A 27,694-nucleotide genomic window follows, 5' to 3' on the forward strand; every position below is an offset into this window, starting at 1 on the left:
TAGACAGTATATTAAAAAAGCAGAGACATTACTTTGCCAACAAAGGTCTGTATAGTCAAAGCTGTGGTTTTTCCAGTCCTAATGTATGGATGTGAGAGCTGGACCATAAAGAAGGCTCAGCACCAAAGAATTGATACTTTTGAACTGTGGTGCTGGAAAAGACTCTTGAGAGTCCCTTGGACTGCAAAGAGATCAAACCAGGATTTATAAAAGAAATAAATCCTGAATATTCATTGGAAAGGCTGATGCTGAAGCTGAAGCTCCAATCCTTTGGTCACCTGATGTGAAGAGCTGACACACTGGAAAAGACCCTGATGCTGGGAAAGATTGGAGGCAGGAGGAGAAGGGGACGGCAGAGGATGAGATGGATGGATGGCATCACCAGCTCAATGGACATGAGTTTGAGCAAACTCTGGGTGATGGTGAAGGACAGGGAAGCCTGCATGCTGCAGTCCATGGGGTCACAAAGACTCAGACACAACTGAGCGACTGAACAACAACAACAAAGGAAGACAAGAAAAAAAATTAAATATTAAATTCCTTCTGTTTTTTTGGGCCTCCTCCCTCCCTAAAATGCAGTGTCCACCCACATTACACATTAACCGGAGCTCTTCAAAGATGGAAGGGCCAGATAAACTGTAAAGCAGTGTGTTTTTTTTTTTCTTTCTTCTGATGGTAACAATGTAACTTCTTTAATTTTTTATTTATCTTTTAATTGAAGGATTAGTGCTTTACAGAATTGTGTTGGTTTCTGCCAAACATCAACATGAATCAGCCATACGTACACATATGTTCCCTCCTTCTTGAACGTCTCTCCCATCTTCCTGCTCATCCCACCCCTCTAGGTTGTAGCAAGGTAACTTCTTGAAAGAATAGTGTTCTGTCTCAGGTCTGTTGGGAGTCATGGTGACCTGCTGCTCCCTTCTATGTGCTTACCTGGACAATGTATCCCTGGTGAACTTTACATGAAATATCAGTATGTCATTTTAACATATGATCCTTTTTCTCAAAAATGTATATGACTATGCCTTTGACTTCTAACAGGTGATACAGTTCACAGAGCTTCCTGACAATCTGCTCCCTGGGTTATAATCCTCAGTTTGGCTCGAATAAAATCCCCCCCTTTTTTTTCTTAACTTGATAGTTAATTAAAATTTCCACTTCTTATTCTTTCAGTTCAGTTCAGTCTCTCAGTCGTGTCCCGACTCTTTGCGACCCCATGAATCGCAGCACACCAGGCCTCCCTATCCATCACCAACTCCCAGAGTTCACTCAGACTCATGTCCATCGACTCAGTGATACCATCCAGCCATCTCATCCTCTGTCGTCCCCTTCTCCTCCTGCCCCCAATCCCTCCCAGCATCAGAGTCTTTTTCAATGAGTCAACTCTTCGCATGAGGTGGCCAAAGTACTGGAGTTTCAGCTTCAGCATCATTCCCTCCAAAGAAATCCCAGGGCTGATCTCCTTCAGAATGGACTTGTTGGATCTCCTTGCAGTCCAAGGGACTCTCAAGAGTCTTCTCCAACTCCACAGTTCAAAAGCATCAATTCTTCGGCACTCAGCTTTCTTCACAGTCCAACTCTCACATCCATACATGACCACTGGAAAAATCATAGCCTTGACTAGATGGACCTTGGTTGGCAAAGTAATGTCTCTGCTTTTGAATATGCTATCTAGGTTGGTCATAACTTTCCTTCCAAGGACTAAGCGTCTTTTAATTTCATGGCTGCAGTCACCATCTGTAGTTTGCTTAGTTTTAATTTGCACTTACCAAAGCCAAGTATTGCCTCCCTGGGGGAGAGTAGAAATAAAACCAAACCTCAAACCACATGTGTTTTGTGATTCATGCTATTGATGATATAATACAAATGGGCTGCACTGAACAAGAAATACACCCTGCTTTGAAAAAAGTGGTTCGACAAAAGGCATTCGCAGGTTAGCCAGTTGACCTGGCAAAAATCCAGGGCCCTCCAGCTTGACAAGTGAATCCTTAGGTATGTCTTGGTCTAGAGGTACATGGAAAAGTTTATTAAATACTAAAAACCCCTGTTAACTCTGAGTCCACCTTGAGAAAAGAAAGGAAGCACAAGGACTTGATAGATCACTGAAGTACATTGCGTCTGGTGTGCTCTTGGACTGCACATCAGAGCACAGGCATGTGCAGAAAGGCTGTTTTTGAAAGGGAAGAACAGCAGAAAGTTCTGGCTGAAATTCACAAGTTATGGCTCAGACTGGTCTCAGACCAGCATCCCAACCAGCACAGCACTCCTGAGATAACAGAAGTGTTGGTGGTTGAGTCCATGCCAAATGAGGGCTGACCCTGGCAGATGCCAGATGCTTCAGCTCTGAGTGGGGCATTTGGTGCAGAGGTGGCCCAAAGGAGCTACTCAGCCACTCTCCCTCTCAAAGGCCATTCCTAACTAGTTTGCTACTCAGCACTGTTTGGAATTAGAGCACTACTGACTGGCACCAAATAACTCCAAGATCAGAAATCTCAATGATATCTTGAATGATGTCAGAAAGACATTCAAATAAGGAAGGGGCCTGCACGCATGTTAAGTCTCATCAACAGAACTTGCTGATTAAAAGGAAATAGTTACATTCAGGAGAAGAAAACATGGTTACACAAGGAGGAGTTCATAGGATCCATGAATAAGTGACAGTCCCTGCCTTCCCTGGGTGGGCACTACTTCACAAGATAATCTAACTCTAGCAACCAAGATTTGGATCTCACTATGTGGGTCTTTGAATTCAAAAAGCAAGTTGCAGTCTTGCTGAAGGTGCTTCTCACCCACCTGAGAAAGACTGAGACTGAAAGAGTGTAACATTTCAGTAGAAGGGCTTTGATGGAGAAGGAAGGCAAGTCTAATTCCAGCCAATGAACAATGTGTGTGATGTGTTAGTGGACATGAAATTGCCCAGAATCATCCCTTTAGAATTTTAGGTTCTCAAGCTGTGGCCAATGGACTAGCAGTTTGGTCTGGCAAGTCGGTCATAGAGGCTGTACTGAAATTTCACCTTTTATGGGACAGGACTTAATAGTCAAATCTCAAATACTGGTGGTTCATATCAATGTCCCTGTGTCTTACAAAAGAGGAGGGAAGTATGACTTTGAATGTAGTCACTAGGGTCCAGGAGATGACACCTCGGGTCACAAGCCATGCACACGTGGGCTCACAAATTGCACAATCTCCATCTCTATCTGACATTGTTTGTGTTTCCCAGGATGATCCAGATTGATGACAATGATTGATTGATTGATGACAGTGATGGGCACAGGTGCCTCTGGTGGGAGAACATGAGGATAAATGGCCCATCACAGAGCTGGTAGGCTGCCCGAACCCGACATTCCACAGAGTAGGGAAGGTTTTTAGCACTCTTTAAAAACCTGGTGGTTCTGGAGAACTGTGGTGCTGGAGAAGACTCTTGAGAGTCCCTTGGACAGCAAGGAGATCAAACCAGTTAATCCTAAAGGAAATCAACCCTGAATATTCATTGGAAGCTGAAACTCCAATACTTTGGCCACTTGATGTGAAGAGCTGACTCGTTGGAGAAGATCCTGATGCTGGGGAAAAATTGAGGACAGGAGGAGAAGGGGGTGACAGAGCATGAGATGGTTGGATGGCATCACCAACTCAATGGACATGAGTTTCAGCAAACTCCAGGAGACAGTGAAGGACAGGGAAGCCTGGCCTGCTGCAGTCCATGGGGTCGCAGAGTCAGACATGACTTACTGCCTGAACAACAAGAAAAACCTGGTATGGACAGTGTTTCTGATTTGAACTTTGCTTATCCTATCACTGAAGCCCTGGCCCAGGCTACGATATAGGGACTAGCAACCCAGACTGAAATCACCATGAAGATCGACTTATATATTAAACAGCTCAAGGATCACTTTTCACAGCATGAACATGACAGGAATGGAGCAAGAAATACAATATCCATTGATCTTTTCATACTTCATGACTGCTGCTGCTACTGCTAAGTTGCTTCAGTCGTGTCCGACTCTGTGTGACCCCATAGACGGCAACCCACCAGGCTCCCTTGTCCCTGGGATTCTCCAGGCAAGAACACTGGAGTGGGGTGCCATTGCCTTCTCCAATGGATGAAAGGGAAAAGGGAAAGTGAAGTTGCTCAGTCATGTCTGACTCTTTGCGACCCCATGGACTGCAGCCTACCAGGCTCCTCCGTCCATGGGCTTTTCCAGGCAAGAGTACTAGTGTGGGGTGCCATTGCCTTCTCCATATTTCATGACACTTCACCCCAAAGCAGCAAAACTACAGCAAAATTAGGATATGTGCTTGAAGCAATAAAATGTGGGTGACAAAGACAGAAGGGCAGGCTTTGCGGGGTAACAGTGTAAGCTCAAGATCAAGCTGAAAATGGGGCACAAAAGTGAGGCGCCAGTGGAGCAGTTGCAGCAGAGGGTAAAGAAATCTTATTTTCCCAGGACTAGAGCTTTAGTTGGGTTCCTTAAGATGGAATACTAGAATCAACATAATTTGAGTTGCTAGTATTCTGATGGTATTTATGGGCCAGATTGGAAAGTCTGGTGTTTTTCAGGATGCATCCTACCCCGTGGAAAGAATCCAGTGACAATATATTTATTAAATCATGTGAAAGTACCTTAGGAAAGGACACACAAAGGAAGGTTTAGCAATGTTATTTTTCCTGCCCACTAATTAAAAGTTATGGGAGAAAACTCAAAACCCCCTCTAGGAGCAAAAAAAATGGGTTGAGAAGGGCTCATCATGGGAAAAAAAAAAGATGGTGGCAGAAAGAATTGGAGTCACCAATCTTGCATCAAATAATGCTACTTTTGCCCATTGTGTTTAAATGGGAATAAGAAAATGATTTCTTAGTCATACTTCTAGATACATCTTCAATCTGGGATGAGGGGTGCTGGCATCATAGTTGGTTCTATGAAACTGAAACACATCTAACAAAGCTAGTCCCAAAGTATACTGGGCTGTACTGAATGGACAACAGGGAATGAACACTGTGAAAGTAGCCAGTACCGACAGTGATGCTGGCATACTTAGGACGTGGTCTGTGTGAACTTTGAGATTAAAAGGTCATAGACAGGTCATAGACTAACTATGAGTTCACAGGTGATTTACATGATACTTGATGAAATGAAAGTCACAGAAATAATGATAAATAACAAAATCTATATTATATTAAACTCTCATTTCAGTTCAGTCGCTCAGTCGTGTCCGACTCTTTGCGACCCCATGAATCGCAGCACGCCAGGGCTTCCTGTCCATCAACTCCCAGAGTTCACTCAGACTCACGTCCATCGAATCAGTGATGCCATCCAGCCATCTCATTCTCTGTCGTCCCCTTCTCCTCCTGCCCCCAATCCCTCCCAGCATCAGAGTCTTTTCCAATGAGTCAACTCTTCGCATGGGGTGGCCAAAGAACTGGAGTTTCAGCTTTAGCATCATTCCTTCCAAAGAACACCCAGGACTGATCTCCTTCACAATGGACTGGTTGGATCTCCTTGCAGTCCAAGGGACTCTCAAGAGTCTTCTCCAACACCACAGTTCAAAAGCATCAATTCTTCTGCACTCGGCTTTCTTCACAATCCAACTTTCACATCCATACATGACCACTGGAAAAACCATAGCCTTGACTAGACAGACCTTTGTTGGTAAAGTAATGTCTAGTCACTGGTTAAAGGGCTTCCCAGGTGGCACAGTAGTAAAGAATCTGCCTACCAATGAAGGAGATGCAAGAGACTCGGGTTTGATCTCTAGGTGAGGAAGATCTGTTGGTTTAGGAAATGGCAACATACTCCAGTATTCTTGCCTGGAACATTTCATGCACAGAGGAGCCTGGCAGGCTACAGTCCACGGGGTCACAAAGAATCATACACGACTGAGCATATACACACATACACACACACACAAACACACCTGTTAATGTGGCAAGCATAGGAGCAGAAATGAGTCCAGGTGTTCAAATAGACCTATAAGATGAGGACAATTACAGTTAATTCTGTATCATTCAATAGCATCATGAAAGAATGATACAAGTTTACCATAGTGCACTCAGTAGAGTGGCTAACATGAAAAATCTAGAAAATGTTGGTGAGATTGTGGAGTAACTGGGACTCACATATGATGCTGGCAGGAGGGTAAACTGGAACATCCATTTCAGAAATGTATTTGCTGCTGCTGCGGCTGCTGCTAAGTCACTTCAGTCATGTCTGACTCTGTGCGACCCCAAGATGGCAGCCCACATGGCTCCCCCAACCCTGGGATTCTCCAGGCAAGAACACTGGAGTGGGTTGCCATTTCCTTCTCCAATGCATGAAAGTGAAAAGTGAAACTGAAGTCGCTCAGTCATGTCTGACTCTTAGCGACCCCATGGACTTTGCGCATCAGGATCCTGCGTCCATGGGATTTTCCAGGCAAGAGTACTGGAGTGGGGTGCCATTGCCTTCTCCGAGTGTTTACTAAATTGGAACATATACACAATTTGATGGTGAATTTTATACGTCAACTGGACTGAGGGATGCCCAGACAGCTGATAAAACATTATTTCTGCGGTGTTTCCAGAGGAGATTAGTATTTGAATTGGTGAACTGAATGAAGCAGATGGCCCTACCCAAAATGAGTATCTCTCTCTGTTAAATCACTTCAGTCATGTCAGACTTTTAGTGACTCAATGGACAGCAGTCTGCCAGACTCCTCTGTCCACAGGATTCTCCAGGCAAGAATATTGGAGCTGGTTTGTACTGGTTATATTCCAGGCAAGAATACTGGTGTGCTCTTCTCCAGGGGATCTTCTTGACCCAGGGATTGGACCCATGTCTCTTATGTCTCCTGCACTGGCAGTCGGGTTCTTCACCATTAGTGGCACCTGGGAAGCCCACCCAATGTGAATGAGTGCTATCCAATCCTTTGAGGGACTCAGCAGAACCAAAAGGCAGAGGAAGAACATTTTCGCTTGCTGCTTGAGCTGGGACATCTGTCTTCTCCTGCCCCCAGATATCAGCACTCCTGTTTCCAGGCCTTTGGAGTCAGATGAGGAGTTACATCATTGTCCCTCCGCCCCACCCCCCATTGGAGTGTTTTGTCAATTCTATTCCCTCTCATTGGTCACACTTGGGTAAGAATAGGAATCTTGTTAGGAATGTGTCTCCTCTGTATTCCCTCTTCCTTCATCTGTCACGTTCTGAGGATGTGACCCTTACTGCAGCCATGAGGCTGCTGAACTTGGACTGGGTGGGATGCTGGATGGACCCTGGCTTCACTAAGGCTTGTCAGCTAGACTCCCAGGGATATCTACTAACAGACTCTGCTCTAGGTCCATAGCCCTGAATTTTGGAATGCCTTTGGTCCAGTCCTAGTGAGCCTGGGGGAGGCACACTAAGACAGTAAGTGAGGGCTAGAGTAATGCCTGAGCAAACTACCTTGTACTAGAAGGACTGGAAAAGGTCAGTTTTCATTTCAATCCCAAAGAAGGGCAATGCCAAAGAAAGTTCAAACCACCCCGCAATTGCACTCATTTTACATGCTAGCAAGGTAATGCTCAAAATCCTTCAAGTCAGGCTTCAGCAATGCGTGAACCGTGAACTTCCAGATGTTCAAGCTGGATTTAGAAAAGGCATAGGAACCAGAGACCATATTGCCAATATTAGATGGATCATAGAGAAAGCAAGGATATTCCGGAAAAACATTTACTTCTGCTTCATTGACTACACTAGAACCTTTGACTGTGTGGATCACAACAAACTGTGGAAAATTCTTTAAGGGATGGGAATACCAGACCACCTTACCTACCTCCTGAGAAACCTGTATGCAAGTCAAGAAGCAACAGTTAGAACCGGACACAGAACAACGGACAGGTTGCAAATTGGGAAAGGAGTATGTCAAGGCTGTATACTGTCACCCTGCTTATTTAACTTACATGCACAGTACATGTTGTGAAATGCCAGGTTGGATGAAGCACAAATGGACTCAGGAGTGCCAGGAGAAATATTAATAACCTCAGATATGCAGATGACACCGCATTTACGGTGGAAAGTAAAGAGAAACTAAAGAGCCTTTTGATGAAAGTGAAAGAGGAGAATGAAAAAGCTGGCTTAAAGCTCAACATTCAGAAAACTAAATTGTGTCATCTGGTTCCATCACTTCATGGCTAATAGATGGGGAGATGATGGAAACAGTGACAGACTTTATTTTCTTGGGCTCCCAAATCACTGCAGATGGTGACTGCATCCATGAAATTAAAAGATGCTTGCTTCTTGGAAGATAAAGTATGACCAACCTAGACAGCATATTAAAAAGCAGAGACATGACTTTGTCAAGAAAGGTCCATCTACACAAAGCTATGGTTTTTCCAGTAGTGATGTATGAATTTAAGAGTTCGATCATAATGAAGGCTGAGAGTTGAAGAACTAATGCCTTCGAACTGTGGTGTTGGAGAAGACTCTTAAGAGTCCCCTGGACTGCAAGGAGAGCCAACCAGTCCATCCTAAAGGAAATCAACCCTGAATATTCTTTGGAAGGACTGATGCTGAAGCTGAAACTCCAGTACTATGGCCACCTGATGTGAATAACTGAGTGATTTCAAAAGACCCTGATGCTAGGAAAGATTGAAGGTGGGAGGAGAAGGGGATGACAGAGGACGAGATGGTTGGATGGCATTACTGACTCAATGGACATGAGTTTGAGTCAACTCTGGGAGCTGGTGATGGATGGGGAGGCCTGGCATGCTGCAGTCCATGGGGTAACAAAGTGTCAGTCATGACTGTGAGACTGAACAACAACAAGAAGAACCCTACACCTTATAGTGTTTGTGTAACTCTGCCCCTGCTCCAGAGGAGGGGGGCCTTTGAGCCGCTCCAGGCTTACATATTTAAGGTCAAGCTGGGAGGGAGATGATTGGACTTCCTAGAAATCTGAGGCGACCTTCCCTCTCATATATTATTCCACCCATGAGACATGCTTGACACCTCACCTCCGAAGCCAGGTGAGGATGTTAGAGTCTGCAAGCTATGAGGCCTACTGTCCCTGAGGGTGTGGCTGGGCTTTCTGCTGACAATCCTGTGTGCTGGCTTCCTAATCTATCATTTAGATAAGCCAACCTGGAGCACGGGCTTCCTGGTGATTCAGAGTGTACAGAATCTGCCTGCAGTGCAGGAGATCAGGATTCCATCCCTAGGTTGGGAAGATTCCCTGGAGGAAGGCATGGCTACCCACTCCAGGATTCTTGCCTGGGGAATTCCATGGAAAGAGGAGCCTGGTGGGCTACAGTCCAGGGGGTTGCAAAGAATCGGACACGACTGAGCGACTAACACTCACTCAGCTCAACTTATCCTGGAGCATGGCCAAACTTTAAAGCCTGCTTCAAGGCCACCAGTTTCTTTCCCTGAATGACACAACTGAATTAAACAAGGACCATGTGTCTTAAAGTTTGAAATCTTGCTTAGCAGTGAGCTGAGAAAATGAGTCAACTCCGAAGCCCCTTTTGAGGACCACCCCATTCCTCGCACCCCACCCCTCAACCCAATACCTCTCGGATCCTCTTCTGCCATTCCTCAATGAATTCAGGTGAGCTGGTGTTCACCTGGCTGGCATTGAGTGTCCACGCGGGGCACTTCCAGGTGGGAAGAGACAGCATGGCCAGGGAGGGTCCCAAGAAAGCAAATGTGCCTCCCTGGAGAATGGGCAGCCTGGAGGAGGGGAAAGGAGACAGTTACCCATTAGCCCCTTTAACACTGGCCTGTCACTGGCCCCAGCAGAGGCTTTTTCATCCCAAGTCCTCCCTTGGTTTCAGGGCAACACATGAGTCCTGCAGTTCTCAGTTATAGGGAACTCCTGCTGCTGCTGCTGCTGCTAAGTCGCTTCAGTCGTGTCTGACACTGTGCAAGCCCATAGACGGCAGCCCACCAGGCTCCCCCGTCCCTGGGATTCTCCAGGCAAGAACACTGGAGTGGGTTGCCATTTCCTTCTTTAATGCAAGAAAGGGAAAAGTGAAAGTGAAGTCACTCAGTTATGTCTGACTCTTCACGACCCCATGGACTGCAGCCTACCTGGCTCCTCTGTCCACTGGATTTTCCAGGCAAGAGTACTGGAGTGGGGTGCCATTGCCTTCTCCAAGGGAACTCCTATCAATCTCCAAGTCAGATCCACAAACTGTGCCAAACTTTGGTCAGGTAGGAGAGGTGGGGAGGATAAGACCAGCAGACCTAATCCCAGTCCTGGAGATGTGAGCCCAGGAGCAGAGAGTCACATACTGGGAAATGATCTGGGGCAGCACAGAGCTCAGGGAACACATTTGGTGGGTGCCACTGTCTTCCTCAGTCCCACAGAAACTTCCCCAGACCCCAGGATCAAAGCACAGTGCACACACGTCAAGTTCCCCCACTGACAAGAGATGCACAGCCTAGAATCTGGGTGGCCAGATTCCTTTGCGCCTTCAAAAATGAAAGGTGATTCCAGACCTCTGCCTCCAGGCTCCTTTCTATCACATGGACTGAACATGCTTGAGGTCCATTATCAGGGCGTGTCCCCCACACAAGCCTTCCTTCTTCCTGGTCAGTGTCTCACTCTGCCTCTGTGAGAACTTCCAGCAGTGTCCATCTGACTTGTCTCCCTTCAAGGTGAACATAGCCTGATAAATCAACCTCCAATAACCCTGTCTTACTAGAAGGTCAGAAGCTGTTAAGGCTGACCTAGTCTCCTCACCTGCATATTATAATAGAGCTGGTGCGGAGGGAGAGTGGAACAGGATCTTAGCCTCTTGCTTGCATTTGTCATAGTATACCTTACCCAGTTTAGATACTTGTTCTTAACAATACTAGAAGAGTACTTTTGAAATCAGGATTCCATGAAGATAGCTTAAAGAGTCTTCTTGAGAACGAACCCATTTTATTTAATGAAAATATAAAGTATACGAAAGAGTTTTACTGCCTAACTGGATTTTGTCCTGGCTGAACATAGGACCTAGCAAGGGCTGAGCATCAGCCTCAGATGAGTTCACCGGCTGATCAAGAGGTGCACCCAGGCATGGAGAGAGCTTAGACCTCCAGGTGATTCTAACATCAGCCAGGGTTGAGAATAACTGATCTAGATTCATAAATCTAGACCCATAAGGCTCCAAAATAGATTAGAATATATGGCACACACAGGGCAGGAAACATGGGTGATGGAATGGGTATGTATGAATGATTTTTTAGTTAAAAAAATTATGGTGGGGAGAGATAAATTAGGAATTTGGGATTAACATGTATACACTATTATATATATAAAATAGGTAAACAACAAGGACTTTCTGTATAGCACAGGGAACTATAATCTATTTTATAATAATCTATAATGAAAAAGAATCTATATATATAATATACATTTATATATATATATGTATAACTGAATCAATTTGCTATATACTTGAAAGTAACAACATTGTAAATTCAGTTCAGTTCAGTCACTCAGTCGTGTCTGACTCTTTGCGACCCCATGAATTGCAGCATGCCAGGCCTCCCTGTCCATCACCAGCTCCTGGAGTTCACTCAGACTCATGTCCATCAAGTCAGTGATGCCATCCAGCCATCTCATCCTCTGTCGTCCCCTTCTCCTCTTGCCCCCAATCCCTCCCAGCATCAGGGTCTTTTCCAGTGAGACGCATGAGGTGGCCAAAGTACTGGAATTCAGCATTAGCATCATTCCTTTCAAAGAAATCCCAGGGCTGATCTCTTTCAGAATGGACTGGTTGGATCTCCTTGCAGTCCAAGGGACTCTCAAGAGTCTTCTCCAACACCACAGTTCAAAAGCATCAATTCTTTGGCGCTCAGCTTTCCTCACAGTCCAACTCTCACATCCATACATGACCACTGGAAAAACCATAGCCTTGACTAGATGAACCTTTGTTGGCAAAGTAATGTCTCTGCTTTTCAATATGCTATCTAGGTTGGTCATAACTTTTCTTCCAAGGAGTAAGCGTCTTTTAATTTCATGGCTGCAGTCACCATCTGCAGTGATTTTGGAGCCCAAAAAAATAAAGTCTGACACTGTCTCCACTGTTTCCCCATCTATTTGCCATGAAGTGATGGGACCAGATGCCATGATCTTCGTTTTCTGAATGTTGAGCTTTAAGCCAACTTTTTCACTCTCCACTTTCACTTTCATCAAGAGGCTTTTTAGTTCCTCTTGTAAATTCCCATTGTAAATTAATTATACGTCAATTAAAAATTCATAGAAATTATGAAGATAAGTATCTTGACAGAGAAGGGAAACACACTATATCATTGCAAAATCCCTTTTGAGGTTTTAAAATGGACATAGACACCTTTGTATATCATAGGTACAGACAGTATGTAATCCAAGATTTGTGTTTCAGGTTTTTGCTGTGATTCCATATGCATATTTCATTAATTCAACAAATATTTACTGAGGACTTGCTCTGTGGGAGGCACTGGTTGTCAGGTATTGGAAATACCACAGTGAGTGAGACAAAATTCCCACTTATATTCTAGTTACATATTTCCTGGTTAGCCCTTATACTAACTAGTCATTTACAGTAACTCACTCTCAGGGATTCTTTAAACAGTTTACAGTTATAAACAATCCATCATTGCTATACCACCGTGGCCCCAGCCATTTCAGTATTACTGGGTTCCATGAGGGCAGAGAAGTCTAGTTTTCTCTTCTATCCCTCCAGCACCAAGGTTAGTATTACGAAATCTATCAACACTGGGTTTTCTCGCTTTCATTTTTTTAGTTTAATAGGCATATAATGAAATCCTGACAAAAGTGAATTTGCATTTCATTAAGTCACAAAAGATGTGATTTTTATGTCTGTTTTTCCTTGTCTATAAACTGTTTTACTCATTACATAGAAATTAGACACTGCCAAAATATATTTAAAACAGTTTTACTGATGGTGAGATTTGTTTTCACTTAAAAAATATTTTCTGTTATTATATCCCTAACTTAGAACTTATTTAAGGGATATTTCAAAATTTTCAAGGAGTTCAGCATTTTTCTAAGTCTGTTCATGTTATTTTTTTCAAGATATTACATGTAGTTGGGATAATGTACTAACATGATAGATGCACTTTTTATCTTTTTTTTTTTTTTTTTTTTTTGGTTGCACCTCTCAGCTTGCAGAATCTTAGTTCCCACCAAGGGAACTTGCATCAAAAGCACTGAGTCCTCACCACTGAACCACCAGGGAATTCCCTCTACCTTTTTGAAACTACTAAATACATTTTATGTTCAAGAGCAAGATGAATTGTTTCCATTAATTTACTAGAGTGTATTCCTATGTCCTAAAAAAAAAGCCTCTTGATGAAAGTGAAAGTGGAGAGTGAAAAAGTTGTCTTAAAGCTCAACATTCAGAAAACAAAGATCATGGCATCTGGTCCCATCACTTCATGGCAAATAGATGGGAAAGCAGTGGAAACAGTGTCAGACTTTATTTTTGGGGGCTCCAAAATCACTGCAGATGGTGATTGCAGCCATGAAATTAAAAGACTCTTACTCCTTGGTAGGAAAGTTATGACCAACCTAGATAGCATATTGAAAAGCAGAGACATTACTTTGCCAACAAAGGTCCATCTAGTCAAGGCTATGGTTTTTCCAGCAGTCATGTATGATGTGAGAGTTGGACTGTGAAGAAAGCTGAGCACCAAAGAATTGATGCTTTAGAACTGTGGTGTTGGAGAAGACTCTTGAGAGTCCCTTGGACTGCAAGGAGTTCCAACCAGTCCATTCTAAAGGAGATCTTTGGAAGGAATGATGCTAAAGCTGAAACTCCAGTTCTTTGGCCACCTCATGCGAAGAGTTGACTCATTGGAAAAGACTCTGATGCTGGGAGGGATTGGGGGCAGGAGGAAAAGTGGACGACAGAGGATGAGATGGCTGGATGGCATCACCGACTCGATGGACGTGGGTTTGGGTGAACTCCGGGAGTTGGTGATGGACAAGGAGGCCTGGCGTGCTGCAATTCATGAGGTCGCAAAGAGTCGGACACGACTGAGCGACTGAACTGAACTGAACTGATTCCTATGTCCTACAGTTAGATTCACACAACATATCCATAAATTCTTCCTTCCCTCTCCTATACTCAGATCTTCAATCCCATTTTCCATCCATTCCTGTCCCCCTCCCCACCTTGTTTTATGAGCATTACCACCTTGCTCATAACTCCTTATTGATACTCTTTTGACAGAGATCTATGTATATTTCTTGCATTTCTACTAGTTTTCTTTTTATGCACTTTCTTGGTACATGTTGAAGATATATGCATTCAGTATCACTACAAGGCTTTCATTGTTCTATATACATTTTACCTTTTATGGTGACTTTTATGTGTATCTCAGAACTGCTTTTAATTTCACAATTAATTTCATCTTATTTTAAAATTTTTACCTTAAATATGATTCACTATTATTATACATGTGTCTTCTAATTCTTTTGTGAACCACAAATTGTTGATTTTTAAAATTCAACATTTTAGAAATAGAAGGGCCATTTGAAGCATATCCAACCTGGCCTTATCATTTTATAGATAACGGATCTGGAGCCCAAGGTCATAGAGTTAACCAGGATGTCTTGGGGTTTTTCACCACGGTGCTATAACACCAGTTAAGAGCATGGTATAGACCAAAGGCAAGTTTGAAAACGACTTTGCCTTATCAGCTGTGTGACCAAGGCATGTTGCCCAACTTCTGCAAGCCTCAGTGTCCTCTTTGACAAAATATAGTAGTAATCTCCCAAGGAATAACTGTGAAGATAAAATATATGTAAGTGATTAGCATGATGCCTGGAGAAGAGCTCAATGAATAGAATAATTTTCATTATTATTCCCCCTGAAATGTGCCGTTACTTCTGGAAAGGGTCAGTCAGTCAGTTCAGTCACTCAATCATGTCAATTCTTTGTGACCCCATGGACTGCACCATGCCAGGCTTCCCTGTCCATCACCAACTCCTGGAGCTTGCTCAAACTCATGTCCACTGAGTCAGTGATGCCATCCAACCATCTCATCCTCTGTCATCCCCTTCTCCTACCCTCAACCTTTCCCAGCATCAGGGACTTTTCTAATGAGTTGGCTTTTTGGATCAGGTGCCCTAAGTATTGGAGCTTCATCTCAGGCATCAGTCCTTCCAAATAATATTCAGGGTTGATTTCCTTTAGCATGGACTGGTTGGATCTCCTTGCAGTCCAAGGGACTCTCAAGAGTCTTCTCCAACACCACAGTTCAAAGGCATTAGTTCTTCAACACTCAGCCTTCTTTATGGTCCAACTCTCACATCCATACATGACTACTGGAAAAACCATAGCTTTAACTAGACAGACTTGGTTGGCAAAGTCATGTCTCTACTTTTTAATATGCTATCTAGGTTGGTTATAAGTTTTCTTCCAAGTAGCAAGCATCTTTTAATTTCATGGCTGCAAGTCACCATCTGCAGAAAATAAAGTCTGCCACTGTTTCCACTGTTTCCCCATCTATTTGCCATGAAGTGATGGGACCTGATGCCATGATCTTAGTTTTTTGAATGTTGAGCTTTAAGCCAGATTTTTCACTCTCCTCTTTCACTTTCATCAAGAGGCTCTTTAGTTCCTCTTCACTTTCTGCAATAAGGGTGGTGTCATCTGCATATCTGAGGTTATTGATATTTCTCCTGGCAATCTTGATTCCAGCTTGTGCTTCATCCAACCTGGCATTTCACATCATGTACTTTGCATAAAGTTAAATAAGCAGGGTGATAGTATACAGCCTTTGCATACTCTTTTCCCAATTTGGAACCAGTCCATTGCTCCATATCCTGTTCTAACTGTTACTTCTGGACCTGCATACATGTTTCTCAGGAGGCAGGTAAGGTGGTCTGTTATTCCCATCTCTTGAAGAGTTTTCTACAGTTTGTTGTGATCCACACAGTCAAAGGCTTTAGTGTAGTCAATGAAGCAGAAGCAAATGTTTTTCTGGAATTCCCTTGCTTTCTCTACGATCCATCTAATACTGGCAATATGATCTCTGGTTCCTCTGCCTTTTCTAAATCCAGTTGAACATCTGAAATTTCACGGTTCATGTACTGTTGAAGCCTGGCTTCAGTCATGTGAGGACTCCCCTCATAGTTCAGTTGGTAAAGAATCCATCTGCAATGCAGGAGACCCTGGTTTGATTCCTGAGTCAGTAAGATCTGCTGGAGAAGGGATAGACTACCTACTCCAATATTCTTGGGCTTCCCTTGTGGCTCAGCTGGTAAAAATCTGCCTGCAATGTGGGAGACCTGGGTCTGATCCCTAGGTTGGGAAGATCCCCTGGAGAAGGGAAAGTCTACACACTCCAGTATTGTGGCCTGGAGAATTCTATGGACTGTAATGGGGTTGCAAAGAGTTGGAAAAGGTATGTATACCAAAACATTTTCTTAATGTTTCCTTAAATAACAGATGTTATAGTATGGGCTTTTTGTTTTGTTTTGTTTTTAAAGCTGTTGTCTGGCATTCCCATTTCTTGAAGGTTGGTTCTCTAAGATGTGCTTCCTAAGATTCTCCCTGTCCATTCTCCCCTTCCCTTCAGTCTTTACTATCTCATCTGTATGCTCAAGTCTGAAGAACATTCCCCACTATTTTCCTTTACAACAACTTGCAAAATCTACAGTCTCAGAAACGGTCTTTAGAAATTTGATAGGATTGGTATTTTAAGTGGTCAAAGCAACAGATCTGTGTCCGTGGGGGTACTATCAACATCTAAGCTTATACAGTGTTTTAAAGTTACATTTTCTCATCCTTATCTCAAGAGTACTGCAGGGTGTGTAGCACAATGCTGCTTTGTCTCTGTATGAGGAAACTGATACTGGGGGAGGTGCCAGTGGCAGGGTTCAACTGGGAAGTACAGAGCCCTGATCAGAAAGTATGAGTCATGGGGCCAAATTGTGACCCAGTATGTTTGTTATAAGAACAATTGATAAGAGGACATGTGGTAAGAACAAACTTCTTAACAGTTTATGGTAATGATTATGTAATTTTTCTCCTCTCTTAGTATATATGAATACTTCCATTTGGGCCCATAAAGTAGGAACAGCTAACCTTTCAGAAGTATTGGGAAGTTAAGCTTCAATCCTCCTCTCTGAGTTCTCATGCACTTGATAAAAATAGTATACATGACCCTTGTTAACGACATTAAGGCAGGCTTTACTACAAGGAGGCTACTACAATGGGATTTTGTAATAGGGGAGAGAGATCAGGCTCAACTCCCAATATGACAAGGAAAGGTGAGAATCTATAGCCAAGGAGGAGGGTGGGGTTCAGTGGATAGAAAATTACTAAGAGGAAGCATCAGGGTAAGGAGAGGATTCGGGATGAAGACAGGACAAGGTGATGAGACATCACCTGGGGATGATGGAGAATGAGGAACCCAATCAGAGAGTGAGGGTGGATATTCTGGCTACAGGCATTAAGCAAGATTCTTGTTAAAATTGGACCTTTCTGAGACCAACATGGACATTCAAAAGTCAAGTCTAGTTGAACAGTTGTTTATTGGATATAGCAGTAGGATGATCATAGTCAATCTTGTATGTTAGACACTATGACTAAATGGATCTCTTCCAGTTAAATAGACTCAGCACAACGTGGGCCTGTACAAAATTCTGCAGCAGAAGGGGGAAGGTTGCCTAAGACTCTGGAGTTCCTAAAACTACACTGGAAACTAGAAGGCAAGGGAACAGTGATTTTAAAATTCTGAAAAAAAAAAAAAATTTCCAACCTAAAATTCTATAGCCAGCCAAGTTATCAATCAAGTATGAGAATAGGATCAAGATATTTTCCCATATGGAGAGTCTTACAAAACTTATCTCCCACGTGGTCTCTCAGTAAACTACTGTGTAATCATGTTCCACCAAAAAGAAGAGAAAGGCATGGGATCAAGAGATCTAGACTTGAAAACTGACATGAAGAGAATTGCCAGGATAAAGGATAAAGGGTAAAGAGGCATCTCAAGATGACACATCTAATATACGCCAGGCACAGGTAGCGACTGTTCCAGACTACAGCAAATCAGAGAGCCCCAGGGGATAGTTCATCAAGAAGATGAAGCTGATAGCTACCTGATGCAATGAAATTATCAAGAAGAGATTTATACAACAGGCAGGGAGCTTATCGTTGAAATGAAAATAAACAGAAACTTTAAAATATTTTTTTAAAGATATTAATTTTAGAGAAAACACACAGGCTTCCCCAGTGGCTCAGTGGTAAAAAAAATCCGCCTGGCAAGACGGGAGCCATGGGTTCGATTCCTGGTTTGGGAATATCCCCTGGAAGGAAATGGCAACCCCCTCCAGTATTCTTGCCTGGGAAATCCCATGGACAGAGGAGCCTGGTGGGCTACAGTCCACGGGGTCTCAAAAGAGTCAGGCATTACTTAGAACTAAACGACAACATTATAATGTGAACACTCAATGTTGACCTATGCTGGGAGGATGTGATTATAGGAAGATGGAAAATGTGCTTATATGTGGTAGGAGTGAGCGGCTGTGAAAGAAAATGAAATCAGTCATCCATATTGGCACTTCAGTCACTAGTGCATAAGACAGAAGTGTATTAATTAGAGACTCCGGGGAAAATAGCTAAATAATCAGCTTGGAGGGATGAGAGTGCTTGCCTCTGCCTAGAAGAAAGGGAAGGTGGATAGATCTCCTTCTCTGGTAGGAGAAGGCTGTTTGTCTGTCTTCTTTAAACCCATCACTACCTACTGCCTTGAGAGTGCCTTTGACAGCCACCCACATTGCTCTAGTCCTCCCTTCTGATCTCCCCCAAAGATTTGCACACTTATTCTTTTCTTTTTCCTTTTAAGGGCTTTAATGTTGACCACCACAGGGAAATAGATTGGGGAAACAGAGATAAAAGCAGGTGAATAGACAAAGGTTGCAGAATCTGGGAGGTTGTCTCAAGCCTGGAGCCTTGAGCCATATCTCCCAGCCCCACTTCCAAGATGGTAATGGGAAGTCTATGGACTTTTGCTCTCAGGCAAAGTACATCATGTGAAATGCCGGGCTGGGTGAAGCACAAGCTGGAATCAAGATTGCCGGGAGAAATATCAATAACCCCAGACATGCAGATGACACCACCCTTATGGCAGAAAGCGAAGAACTAAAGAGCCTCCTGATGAAAGTGAACTAGGAGAGTGAAAAAGTTGGCTTAAAACTCAACATTTGGAAAACTAAGATCATGGCATCTGGTCCCATCACTCCATGGCAAATAGATGGGGAAACAGTGGAAACAGTGTCAGACTTTATATTTGGGTGCTCCAAAATCACTGCAGATGGTGATTGCAGCCATGAAATTAAAAGATGCTTGCTACTTGGAAGAACAGCTATGACCAACCTAGACAGCATATTAAAAAGCAGAGACATTACTTTGCCAACAAAGTCTGTCTAGTTAAAGCTATGGTTTTTGCCATAGTCATGTATGGATGTGAGAATTAGACTATAAAGAAAGTTGAGCGATGAAGAATTGATGCTTTGAACTATGGTGTTGGAGAAGACTCTTGAGAGTCCCTTGGACTGCAAGGAGATCCAACCAGTCCATCCTAAAGGAAATCAGTCCTGAATATTCATTAGAAGGATTGATGCTGAAGTTTAAACTCCAATATATGGCCACCTGATGAGAAGAACTGACTTCTTGGAAAAGACCCCGATGCTGGGAAAGATTGAAGGTAGGAGATGAAGGGGACAACAGAGGATGAGCTGGTTGGATGGCATCACCGACTCAATGGACATGAGTTTGAAACTCCGGAAGTTGGTAATGGACAGGGAAGCCTGGCATGTTGCAGTCTATGGGATCACAAAGAGTCGGACACAACTGAGTGACTGAACTGAACTGAACTGAAAGATTCAAAGGGTGTGGGGCTCATGAAACATGCCCTAATACTTTTCTAAGAAAAAGTTTTAAATGGTTCTTATTTCCCCCAGTTATAAAGCAACACATGGACTCTAAATAAAAATTAATGGTAAATAAAAATACAAAGCATAAATCACCACAATTCCACAACCCAGAAATAATTAACATTTTTTTCTAATCATTTTTTTTAACCCTTGAGTAGGTAAACTTTATCAGCACATGTACAATATTGGTACATACCTTTCATATATAATGTGTATCACCCAGAAATAACCTTTAACATTTCTTTGATCCTTTTGCCATCTTTAACTAGATAAATGATTATCAGTATACATTAGATGTATTTCTCTCATGGGCTTCCCTGGTGGCTTAGCAGTACAGAATCTGCCTGCAATGAAGAAGACCGAAGTTTGATCCTGGGGTTTGGAAGATCTCCTGGAGAAGGGCATGGCCACCTACTCAAGTATTCTTGCCTGGAGAATCCCATGGACAGAGGAGCCCAGCGGGCTACAGTCCATAAGGTCACAATGGAACATGACTAAAGCGACTTAGCAAGCACGCACAGACTTCCAGTGGCACATCTGGTGGCTTGTGCGATTTGTCATCCAGGCAAGGGCAAGGTGGCTGCAGACCTCTGGCGATGGGCATGGACTTTCTGCAGAACCTAGCAACAGATACAGAGCTCAGGCAGATCAGGGCTCAGCTGCAGGCAAGTCCATGGAAGAAAAGGACCCGGGCTGATTTGGGCAAGACTACATAGAAGCCAGGTCTGAATGTACTTTGGGCAGAAATACTGGCTCCACACTTGAGACATTCCCAGGAAAATATAAGGGAGATATATCACTTGGAACCACTCCAGAAAAAGAAAATCCCAGGTAAAAATGAATCATTCTAGAAATAGAATTATTCCAGAAATGGAATTAAGACCCAGAATTACATAGTCAATATTTCATTTCCTTTAGTGATTGCATTTAAACTTAATGCTTTCTTTTGAAATGAACGGTTACATAAATTCAGAACTGAGCACCTCAGTGGGAAGGCCCTTGGGCCATACACCCAAGACCCCTAAAGTCACACCAGGGAGGCAGCCACCCCTCTGCCAAGGGTTGTAGCTGCCTGCCCCACAATGGGCACTGCACTCTTCAGCTTTTATCAGGGAAGCTGTTTTTTTGCCTCTTATCATTTCCTTTGAATATTTAACATGGTTTTAATCATTAACATATTCTGAAATCTTATTGCAGTATCAGCATTTGTGTTTGCAGTCTAAAAAGTACATCATTAAATACTGTTTATCTGATAACCTCTAATCAATCAAATCTACTAGACCTTTGATTCACAGGCTATCAGCTAGTTTTATAATTTCTAATGTCTCTAATGAGCAACTGTACTTGTTAGTCTCTAAACAGGAAGCCTATTTCAGGGAAATAATCTCAGGTGTATTCCTGTCCCCACCTTAGTCTAAGACATTAGCATGGCTTTCTTTCTTAATTCCATCAAAATGGAATCACAGATAAATAGCCTGCAGACTAGGATTGAGAAGATGTAAGAAAGGTTTAACAAGGACCTAGAAGAAATAAAAAAGAGTCAATATATAATGAATAATGCAATAAATGAGATCAAAAATACTCTGGAGGCAACAAATAGTAGAATAACAGAGGCAGAAGATAGGATTAGTGAATTAGAAGATAGAATGGTAGAAATAAATGAATCAGAGAGGATAAAAGAAAAATGAATTAAAAGAAATGAGGACAATCTCAGAGACCTCCAGGACAATATTAAATGCCCCAACATTCGAATCATAGGAATCCCAGAAGAAGAAGACAAAAAGAAAGACCATGAGAAAATACTTGAGGAGATAATACTTGAAAACTTCCCTAAAATGGGGAAGGAAATAATCACTCAAGTCCAAGAAACCCAGAGAGTCCCAAACAGGATAAACCCAAGGCGAAACACCCCAAGACACATATTAATCAAATTAACAAAGATCAAACACAAAGAACAAATATTAAAAGCAGCAAGGGAAAAACAACAAATAACACACAAGGGAATTCCTATAAGGATAACAGCTGATCGTTCAATAGAAACTCTTCAAGCCAGGAGGGAATGGCAAGACATACTTAAAGTGATGAAAGAAAATAACCTACAGCCCAGATTATTCTACCCAGCAAGGATCTCATTCAAATATGAAGGAGAAATCAAAAGCTTTACAGACAAGCAAAAGCTGAGAGAATTCAGCACCACCAAACCAGCTCTCCAACAAATGCTAAAGGATCTTCTCTAGACAGGAAACACAAAAAGGGTGTATAAATTTGAACCCAAAACAATAAAGTAAATGGCAACGGGATCATACTTATCAATAATTACCTTAAACGTAAATGGGTTGAATGCCCCAACCAAAAGACAAAGACTGGCTGAATGGATACAAAAACAAGACCCCTACATATGTTGTCTACAAGAGACCCACCTCAAAACAGGGGACACATACAGACTGAAAGTGAAGGGCTGGAAAAAGATTTTCCATGCAAATAGAGACCAAAAGAAAGCAGAAGTAGCAATACTCATATCAGATAAAATGGACTTTAAAACAAAGGCTGTGAAAAGAGACAAAGAAGGTCACTACATAATGATCAAAGGATCAATCCAAGAAGAAGATATAACAATTATAAATATATATGCACCCAACATAGGAGCACCGCAATATGTAAGACAAATGCTAACAAGTATGAAAGGAGAAATTAACAATAACACAATAATAATGGGAGACTTTAATACCCCACTCACACCTATGGATAGATCAACTAAACAGAAAATTAACAAGGAAACACAAATCTTAAACGATACAATAGACCAGTTAGACCTAATTGATGTCTATAGGACATTTCATCCCAAAACAGTGAATTTCACCTTTTTCTCAAGCGCACATGGAACCTTCTCCAGGATAGATCACATCCTGGGCCATAAATCTAGCCTTGGTAAATTCAAAAAAATTGAAATCATTCCAAGCATCTTTTCTGACCACAATGCAGTAAGATTAGATCTCAATTACAGGACAAAAACTATTAAAAATTCCAACATATGGAGGCTGAACAACACACTGCTGAATAACCAACAAATCACAGAAGAAATCAAAAAAGAAATCAAAATTTGCATAGAAATGAATGAAAATGAAAACACAACAACCCAAAACCTATGGGACACTGTAAAAGCAGTCCTAAGGGGAAAGTTCATAGCAATACAGGCATACCTCAAGAAACAAGAAAAAAGTCAAATAAATAACTTAACTCTACACCTAAAGCAACTAGAAAAGGAAGAAATGAAGAACCCCAGGGTTAGTAGAAGGAAAGAAATCTTAAAAATTAGGGCAGAAATAAGTGCAAAAAAAAAAACACAAAAGAGACCATAGCAAAAATCAACAAAGCCAAAAGCTGGTTCTTTGAAAGGATAAATAAAATGGACAAACCATTAGTCAGACTCATCAAGAAACAAAGGGAGAAAAATCAAATCAATAAAATTAGAAATGAAAATGGAGAGATCACAACAGACAACACAGAAATAAAAAGGATCATAAGAGACTACTATCAGCAATTATATGCCAATAAAATGGACAATGTGGAAGAAATAGACAAATTCTCAGAAAAGTACAACTTTCCAAAACTGGACCAGGAAGAAATAGAAAATCTTAACAGACCCATCACAAGCACGGAAATTGAAACTGTAATCAGAAATCTTCCAGCAAACAAAATCCCAGGTCCAGACGGCTTCACAGCTGAATTCTACCAAAAATTTAGAGAAGAGCTAACACCTATCCTACTCAAACTCTTCCAGAAAATTGCAGAGGAAGGTAAACTTCCAAACTCATTCTATGAGGCCACCATCACCCTAATACCAAAACCTGACAAAGATCCCACAAAAAAAGAAAACTACAGGCCAATATCACTGATGAACATAGATGCAAAAATCCTGAACAAAATTCTAGCAATCAGAATCCAACAACACATTAAAAAGATCATACACCATGACCAAGTGGGCTTTATCCCAGGGATGCAAGGATTCTTCAATATCTGCAAATCAATCAATGTAATACACCACATTAACAAATTGAAAAATAAAAACCATATGATTATCTCAATAGATGCAGAGAAAGCCTTTGACAAAATTCAACATCCATTTATGATAAAAACTCTCCAGAAAGCAGGAATAGAAGGAACATACCTCAACATAATAAAAGCTATATATGACAAACCCACAGCAAACATTATCCTCAATGGTGAAAAATTGAAAGCATTTCCTCTAAAGTCAGGAACAAGACAAGGGTGCCCACTTTCACCATTACTATTCAACATAGTTTTGGAAGTTTTGGCCACAGCAATCAGAACAGAAAAAGAAATAAAAGGAATCCAAATTGGAAAAGAAGAAGTAAAACTCTCACTGTTTGCAGATGACATGATCCTCTATATAGAAAACCCTAAAGACTCCACCAGAAAATTACTAGAACTAATCAATGACTATAGTAAAGTTGCAGGATATAAAATCAACACACAGAAATCCCTTGCATTCCTATACACTAATAATGAGAAAATAGAAAGAGAAATTAAGGAAAAAATTTCATTCACCATTGCAACGAAAAAAATAAAATACTTAGGAATATATCTACCTAAAGAAACTTAAGACCTATATATAGAAAACTATAAGACACTGGTGAAAGAAACCAAAGAGGACAGTAATAGATAGAGAAATATACCATGTTCATGGATTGGAAGAACCAATATAGTGAAAATGAGTATACTATCCAAAGCAATTTATAGATTCAATGCAATCCCTATCAAGCTACCAACGGTAAGATCACAGAGCTAGAACAAATAATTTCACAGTTTGTATGGAAATACAAAAAACCTCAACTAGTCAAAGCAATCTTGAGAAAGAAAAATAGAACTTGAGGAATCAACCTGTCTGACTTCAGGCTCTACGACAAAGCCACGGTCATCAAGACAGTATGGTACTGGCACAAAGACAGAAATATAGATCAATGGAACAAAATAGAAAGCCCAGAGATAAATCCATGCACATATGGACACCTTATCTTTGACAAAGGAGGCAGAAATATACAATGGATTAAAGACAATCTCTTTAACAAGTGGTGCTGGGAAAACTGGTCAACCACTTGCAAAAGAATGAAACTAGAACACTTTCTAACACCATACACAAAAATAAACTCAAAATGGATTAAAGATCTAAACGTAAGACCAGAAACTATAAAACTCCTAGAGGAGAATATAGGCAAAACACTTTCTGACATACATCACAGCAGGATCCTCTATGACCCACCTCCCAGAATATTGGAAATAAAAGCAAAAATAGACAAATGAGACCTAATTAAACTTAAAAGCTTCTGCACAACAAAGGAAACTATAAGCAAGGTGAAAAGACAGCCTTCAGAATGGGAGAAAATAATAGCAAATGAAGCAACTGACAAACAACAAATCTCAAAAATATACAAGCAACTCCTACAGCTCAATTCCAGAAAAATAAATGACCCAATCAAAAAATGGGCCAAAGAACTAAATAGACATTTCTCCAAAGAAGACATACAGATGGCTAACAAACACATGAAAAGATGCTCAACATCACTCATTATCAGAGAAATGCAAATCAAAACCACTATGAGGTACCATTTCATGCCAGTCAGAATGGCTGCGATCCAAAAGTCTACAAGCAATAAATGCTGGAGAGGGTGTGGAGAAAAGGGAATCCTCTTACACTGTTGGTGGGAATGCAAACTAGTACAGCCACTATGGAGAACAGTGCAGAGATTCCTTAAAAAACTGGAAATAGAACTGCCTTATGATCCAGCAATCCCACTGCTGGGCATACACACTGAGGAAACCAGAAGGGAAAGAGACACGTGTACCCCAATGTTCATCGCAGCACTGTTTATAATAGCCAGGACGTGGAAGCAACCTAGATGTCCATCAGCAGATGAATGGATAAGAAAGCTGTGGTACATATACACAATGGAGTATTACTCAGCCATTAAAAAGAATATATTTGAATCAGTTCTAATGAGGTGGATGAAACTGGAACCTATTATACAGAGTGAAGTAAGCCAGAAAGAAAAACACCAATACAGTATACTAATGCATATATATGGAATTTAGAAAGATGCTAACAATAACCCAGTATATGAGACAGCAAAAGAGACACTGATGTATAGAACAGTCTTTTGGACTCTGTGGGAAAGGGAGAGAGTGGGATGATTTGGGAGAAAAATAAAATAAATAAAAACAAAAAGTACATAATTAAATACTGTTTATCTGATAACCTCTAATCAATCAAATCTACTAGACCTTTGATTCACAGGCTATCAGCTAGTTTTATAATTTCTAATGTCTCTAATGAGCAACTGTGCTTGTTAGTCTCTAAACAGGAAGCCTATTTCAGGGAAATAATCTCAGGTGTATTCCTGTCCCCACCTTAGTCTAAGACATTAGCATGGCTTTCTTTCTTAATTTTATTTCCCTGTTTCTCTGCATGTTTAATTAGGCTGCAGATTCTTTTAACTCTATCTTCTGATTTTGTTTTGTCCCTCACAGGGTTACCAGAAGGCGAGGCCCACAAGCACCCTCAGTACTGAGATTCCGGTTGGAACATAGTACTGCACCATCTTCTACTGTCAACAACACAGGTGTCCACATATTAGAGATGGAAGGACTTACCGATATGACACACTTCAACTCCCTCATTTTACAGACGAGAACACTGGGTTTTAGAGAGGGTGAATGGCTTGTGCAGCTTCCCACAGCACAGAAGCCAGAACTAGAATTCAGGCTCCCAGCTTCCAAGATCAATGTTTTTCCATTATTATAGTCAAGACCACCTCAATTTAAGGCAAGGAGCTTCCCCATCCAGAAGAGCCTTGTGTATGTAACTCTGCATGGGGCGGCTCAGGGGTGGGGCCTCCTGGGTGTCCAGGCAGGTGGCTGCAAGCCCTCTCTACTGCAGCACCGGTCACTCCAGGGACTGATCCCGGAAAGGTAGGAGGGGTCCTGGATATCAGGGACTTGAGAAACAGACCAGACCAAACCTTAAACCTCTCTCAGCGCTTGGTGGGGGATTGGGAAAAATCTTGGCTCTCAAAGACGATGACAGAAGAAGGAAGAGAGAGAAGGGAAATAATTTGACAAAGATGTAGGCTCTAAACCCCTCTCCTCAACAAAAAATGGGAGACCTTAAGCAGTGGCATATCTCCTGTAAATGACTTGCAAAAGCAGCACTTTGGAAAGAGCCTTTGATTTGATTTAGGCAAGAAGACTAGGTTAGGAAGGAATATTCTCTAGATACTCTCTGCTGCTGCTGCTGCTGCTGCTGCTGCTGCTGCTAAGTCGCTTCAGTTGTGTCCGACTCTGTGGGACCCCATAGACGGTAGCCCACCAGGCTTCCCGTCTCTGGGATTCTCCAGGCAAGAACACTGGAGTGGGTCACCATTTCCTTCTCCAATGCATAAGAGTGAAAAATGAAAGTGAAGTCGCTCAGTCGTGTCCGACTCTAGCGACCCCATGGACTGCAGCCTACCAGGCTCCTCCGTCTATGGGATTTTCCAGGAAAAAGTACTGGAGTGGGGTGCCATTGCCTTCTCCTCTAGATACTCTCTACAGGCAGCCTATCTCGGAAATAATCAGCTACCTTGTAACAGCCTTCACCTGGGGTTTGATTCAGATAATTGATAAAGGATAAAAGTTCTCATCAGAAAGAAATTTTTTTTCTGTTTCTTTACTTTTTGTCTATGTGAGATGATGGACGTTCATTAAATCTACTGTGCTAATCATTTCTTGATGTATGTAA

The 27,694-nt window shown here is 41.9% G+C and overlaps 2 protein-coding genes across 3 annotated transcripts in view; both read right to left on the reverse strand.

Annotated features, from left to right (window-relative positions):
- The window catches only part of LOC129659535 (solute carrier family 23 member 1-like), a 246,646-nt gene that overhangs the window by 121,904 nt on the left and 97,048 nt on the right, over window positions 1-27,694 (reverse strand). The window lies entirely within an intron of this gene.
- Window positions 5,317-27,694, reverse strand: part of LOC129659537 (solute carrier family 23 member 2-like) — a 43,598-nt gene continuing 21,220 nt past the window's right edge. Inside the window, exons 4-5 of the mRNA XM_055590993.1 lie at window positions 9,527-9,686; window positions 5,317-6,868 (exon numbers count right to left, since the gene is read on the reverse strand). Coding sequence (XP_055446968.1) covers window positions 6,671-6,868; window positions 9,527-9,686 — 358 coding nt within the window. The 3' untranslated portion in view covers window positions 5,317-6,670. The remainder of the gene's footprint in view (window positions 6,869-9,526; window positions 9,687-27,694) is intronic.

Source organism: Bubalus kerabau, chromosome 8 (assembly GCF_029407905.1).
Source record: "Bubalus kerabau isolate K-KA32 ecotype Philippines breed swamp buffalo chromosome 8, PCC_UOA_SB_1v2, whole genome shotgun sequence".
Taxonomy (NCBI): domain Eukaryota; kingdom Metazoa; phylum Chordata; class Mammalia; order Artiodactyla; family Bovidae; genus Bubalus; species Bubalus kerabau.